Source organism: Cebus imitator, unplaced genomic scaffold (assembly GCF_001604975.1).
Source record: "Cebus imitator isolate Cc_AM_T3 unplaced genomic scaffold, Cebus_imitator-1.0 Scaffold343, whole genome shotgun sequence".
NCBI lineage: Eukaryota > Metazoa > Chordata > Mammalia > Primates > Cebidae > Cebus > Cebus imitator.
Window position 1 is genome coordinate 430,192 of NW_016107658.1, and position 5,336 is coordinate 435,527.

Sequence of the window (5,336 nt, forward strand, 5' to 3'; positions counted from 1 at the left end):
AGTCTCTTGAGTAGCTGGGATTACAGGCGCGTGACAGCACACCTGGCTAATTTTTGTATTTTCAGTAGAGACGGGGTTTCATCATGTTGGCCAGGCTGGTCTCGAACTCCTGACCTCAGGTAATCCACCCGCTTTGGCCTCCCAAAGTGCTGGGATTACAGGCATGAGCCACCAAGCACGGCCTGCATCTTTTAATACTAAAAGCAATGAGGCTGTAGCTCAAGTGTGGAACTTGACAGTAAAATTAGGGGTGGTTCTATTTTCTTTCTCAAGTTTGGGCAGGTGGGATGCAGGTGTAAGCACCACTTCCTCCTACAGACAATTTCTTTTTCGTTGTTTCAGGGGAAAGAAGGAGGTTTCATTGTCAGAGACTCCAGCAAAGCTGGCAAATACACAGTGTCTGTGTTTGCTAAATCCACAGGGTGAGTGCTACTATTCTAAGGCCCTGAGGAAAAAAACAGGGTACTTTCCCAATAGTTCCTTGATGGTGTGCCCGTCCCACTTCCTGTGTCTCTGAAACTCAAAACTCATCTCACTTCACTTCTTGAGTTCTGCTGACCTTTGTGCACAAGTTACTGACTAAGCATTCACTTCTTCAGGGACTCTCAAGGGGTGATACGTCATTATGTTGTGTGTTCCACACCTCAGAGCCAGTATTACCTGGCTGAGAAGCACCTTTTCAGCACCATCCCTGAGCTCATTAACTACCATCAGCACAACTCTGCAGGTGAGTACCAGGGGCAACTGAGAAGGGGATTACAGAAACCAGGAAAAGCAATGTAGGACAAGGTGATAAGAGGAAGAATCCACCTCACAGGACAGTGTGAATTCGCTGTGAAAGGAAATCCCTGTGATACTGGATAGAAGCTGGTAAAGGGGTGGTCAGAGGCAGACCTACACCCAGTAGGGACTGACTTTTTATTTGGTGATTAATGCTCAGTGTTAAGAGAAGACACAAAAGAGGCTGGTGACTGATTCATCAGCAAGTATTCATCAAGTTCCTACTGTGTACTCAGCGATTTCCTCAGTTCTAGAGGAGAACACAAGAACATTCTGAGTCAAGGTCCTTGTCTTCAAAGAACATACAGGTTAGACAACATCAGAAGAAAGTTTCTAAGCACTGTAAAATTCTAAAAATTGAGGGATCAGTGAGGGCATGGATATGGGGGATAAGCTTCATCAAGAAGGTAGGATGTGAGCTAAGCTTGTGCTGGGAGGTAGAAATATATTCAGTTAGGAGGTGTATTTAAATTAGTATTTTCTCTTTTTTGTCCCTGAAAAGTCCCTTGTGAGAGGAGAAACCTCTGGAAATATGTGAGTTCATGGAGGTCTTCTGGGATTCAAAATGTACTAGAAAGACACACACGGGAAGTGTGAGGCTTTAAGTGAGGATTGTGAGGCATCCTACTCGTACACCACACCAACACCATGACCTCTCTCTATGTTTCAGGACTCATATCCAGGCTCAAATATCCAGTGTCTCAACAAAACAAGAATGCACCTTCCACTGCAGGCCTGGGATATGGTAACTGTTTATTTCTCTGGAGTAGGGTGGACTGGCCAGTTGCCAAAACTACCTTTGCAGGCCTTGCCTTAGGGAGTATCCTTGAGTTACACTGTTCTGCAACAGCTGCCTGGAGAACGGTCAAGACAGACCCAAGCCAAAGTTATTCAGTGATTTTCTTCCTCTAGTGGCTACTACTGGGACTGCAAAAACATTGATTCATAAATGGCTTTGACGTCTTGGGTCTTTTTGTCTTTTATTTATTTGTTTGTTTGTTTATTGAGATGGAGTTTTCACTCTGTCGCCTAGGCTGGAGTGCAATGGCACAATCTCAGCTCAATGCAACCTCTGCCTCTGGGGTTCAAGCGATTCTCCTGCCTCAGCCTCCTGAGTAGCTGGGATTACAGGCGCCCACCACCACGCCCAGCTACCTTTTGTATTTTCAGTAGAGATGGGGTTTCTACATGTTGGTCAGGCTGGTCTCAAACTCCTGACCTCGTGATCCGCTGACCTGAGCCTCCCAAAGTGCTGGCATTACAGGTGTGAGCCACCCCACCCGGCCTGCCTTTTATTTTTGATTGTGGGAAAATTTTCAGCACCATCCCTGAGTTCATTAACTACCATCACTAACATAATCATAAAGGGAGTTTTGGGAAGTTGCTTAGTCTATCTTCTTGCCTTATGGCCACCTTGAACCTAAAATTCCCAGATTCCTCTAACCAGTTAATCCCCTGTCTTTGAGATTGACTTAAGCAAAGATGGATTAGTACTTCTAAAAATTTCTCTTTTACTACTTTCCCTATTTCTACCCCAGTAGGTATTCTTATCTATTGTAAGAATTATACATTCATGACCCCAAAGAATCACACCAAGACTTTGTTCTTAGGATCATGGGAAATTGATCCAAAGGACCTGACCTTCTTGAAGGAGTTGGGGGCCGGACAATTTGGGGTAGTGAAGTATGGGAAATGGAGAGGCCAGTATGACGTGGCCATCAAGATGATCAAAGAAGGCTCCATGTCTGAAGATGAATTCATTGAAGAAGCCAAAGTCATGATGTGAGTTATAGCCCAAACTCAACTCTCAATCTATTTGCTGGAGTCTAGGAATTCCCACGACAACCCACTGTGGTTTAAAGGTGACTTACAGTGAGAGAGGTTTGGGATGAGGGACTGAAGTTAACCTTTAATTGGTGGGAGTCCTAATTGCTAAGATAATCATTTCTCGGCCTTAGATATTGATTGAGAATAGTGATGATCATGGGTGTGTACCATCTCAGTAGCATTTGGGGGTAGATGTAGAAAATTAAATTTTCAAGAGAAAGATTCTAATTTAGCCTTAGCATTATTTCATTCCTGGACTTGTTTCCTTTTCCACTGATGGGCTCCAAATCCCTGTTCACTTCCACATATTAAGCACTTTTGGGATTTAGGGTGGGAAGGAGGAAAATAAATTTGCTGGTATGACTCCTTATCTGATGCTCTACTCCTAGGTCAACCCCTTTCCTCCTCAGCCCCTTTATGACTAGTATGCAGAGCCAAAAGGGGAAGACTAATTGCTTGCCCTTCCTGTAGGAATCTTTCCCATGAGAAGCTGGTGCAGTTGTATGGCGTCTGCACCAAGCAGCGCCCCATCTTCATCATCACTGAGTACATGGCCAATGGCTGCCTCCTGAACTACCTGAGGGAGATGCGCCACCGCTTCCAGACTCAGCAGCTGCTGGAAATGTGCAAGGATGTCTGTGAAGCCATGGAATACCTGGAGTCAAAGCAATTCCTTCACCGAGACTTGGTGGGATCTTAGAAGGATTGGCCTGGGACCAAGGGCTGGTGGGGTGGAAGTAGAAATGGAAGATATATCATACATGGTTGAGGGGGGCTGCTGGTGCCATCATTTCAGTTTTATCTAGAAAACACTAGAAACTAGGTGTGCCTCTGTTCCAGTGCTGAGCCCATCAAGTATCTCCAGCCTCAACTCCACGAAGCCTGCCATGGTGGGAATTAGAGCAGTCACTCACCCCCAACCCCCTGCTACCCACAAGAAAATGGTGGGGTCTTTCTGTGGTTATTCTGGATTTGGAACAGAAGGGACTGTGTTTCCCACTGGGACTGCTCCTGGCATGGGGCCATCATTAGGTTATTCCGCAGTCACAAACTGGGTCCTGTGGATGCATTTGGCCCACATGTGTTTTTGTTTTGTTTTGTTTTAAATGTTACATAATAATTAGCAAACCCTTAAAAAGAAACATTTTGCTTTAAAAAAAAAACCCTGGAATTTCCAGCTTCTCTTGAAAATCCAGACCATCTGGAAAAGCCAGGTCCACATTCTCATGAGCCACCTCCTTTCCTTTAGACCAGTGTGCTGCTCTCCATTTCCTGCAATTTCCATCTACTTCACTTCACTCTTACTTAGCTTGCCCGGCCTCTGTAAGCATCAGAGTTTGTGCCCTTGTTTCTTTCAGTCAGGCCAAGGCTCAAATTGCTCTAGTCTCACAGGAAGAAAAGCAGAAAGCAAAACAAACTTACCTCTCATTCTCCCTTCTTTTTTTTTTTTAGACAGAGTCTCGCTCTGTCGCCCAGGCTAGAGTGCAATGGCACCATCTCGGCTCACTACAACCCCTGCCTCCTGGGTTCAAGCAATCCTCCTGTCTCAGCCTCCCAAGTAGTTGAGATCACATGCACCTGCCACCACATCCAGATAATTTTTGTATTTTTAGTAAAGATGGAGATTCACCATGTTGGCCAGGCTGGTCTTGAACTCCTGACCTCAGGTGATCCATCTGCCTCAGCCTCCCACAGTGTTGGGATTACTTACAGACGTGAGCCACTGCAGCCAGCCTCTCCCTTATTTCAGCATATCGGCGAGGGAATGGGGTAGTGTGGAATTGCTCATAAGAATGCGATCATTCTGTCTGTCCTCAGTGCTTTACCTAGGACTACACAGCAGGTTGCTTTCCACACGGTGGAAATGAATCAAAATTTCTCGGTGGCATCAACAGATTCCTATTAGGTGGGAAGGTGTCTGTAGTTCAAGGAGATGGGGCTTCCCTGGCTTCGTTCTACTGGTCAGCAGAAGCTTTGTGCTTTTAACCTCTGTGCTGGGGATGGAGTCTCACTGGTATCTGTTTGCACTACAGGCAGCTCGAAACTGTTTGGTAAACGATCGAGGAGTTGTTAAAGTATCTGATTTCGGCCTGTCCAGGTGAGTGTGCCTTTTTCTTCTTTCCCTTCAGAAGTAAAAATAGCACAATATGAAACATGGGTAGGTGTTATAGTTTTAATCTTCTCCTTTTCTTTTTTTATCATTCTAGTGTTTTCTGCCTATCTTTCTATTATTTTTCTTCCTCTGAGTTACTTAAGCCACCTTTCATCCTTTTGTTTTATTGTCATATTCCTTTCCTCCCCTTTCTCCCTTTATCTCTACCTCCTCTGTTTTTTAGCTATTTCCCCAATACCTTATCTTGATCTATTAATCCTGATGACTTTATTCCATTCCACCTTCTTTCTTAATCAGTCTAATTCCCAGTGACAACTGCAGATAAAAGGAAGGGAAAGAGAAGAGCAGAGAAAAGAAAGGTGGATAGAGAAGAGGAAGGGAGTGCTTACTAGATCTTATTTCATTTCATTCTTCTTGTAACCATATTGTCAATTAGGAAAGCCCAATCAGATACAACAACAGAAAATTTGTTAAAAGTAACATTTGTAGAAGATACTAGTTGAGCAGGAGAGACTTTTAAGAAAGCCCCTAACTGTGTGTTTGTGACACTCTTGTGACCATGCTAAGAAAATGTACGCAAATAACAAGCTCTCCAAATCCTTTTTTTTTTTTTTTT

The 5,336-nt window shown here is 44.3% G+C and overlaps 1 protein-coding gene across 8 annotated transcripts in view; it reads left to right on the plus strand.

The window, feature by feature from the left end:
* The window catches only part of BTK (Bruton tyrosine kinase), a 34,315-nt gene extending 28,998 nt beyond the window's left edge, over positions 1–5,317 (plus strand). For 6 of the 8 annotated variants that reach the window (XM_017505848.2, XM_017505849.2, XM_017505851.2 and 3 more), the window contains 6 exons: positions 343–422; positions 600–727; positions 1,451–1,525; positions 2,391–2,562; positions 3,079–3,295; positions 4,641–5,317. In XM_017505848.2, the coding sequence (XP_017361337.1) occupies positions 343–422; positions 600–727; positions 1,451–1,525; positions 2,391–2,562; positions 3,079–3,295; positions 4,641–4,709 (741 nt within the window). In that variant the 3' untranslated portion in view covers positions 4,710–5,317. Of the gene's footprint in view, positions 1–342; positions 423–599; positions 728–1,450; positions 1,526–2,390; positions 2,563–3,078; positions 3,760–4,640 lie in introns of those variants that run through there. The other 2 variants (XM_037730429.1, XM_037730427.1) reach the window with 1 other exon arrangement.
* The last annotated feature ends 19 nt before the right edge of the window (positions 5,318–5,336 follow it).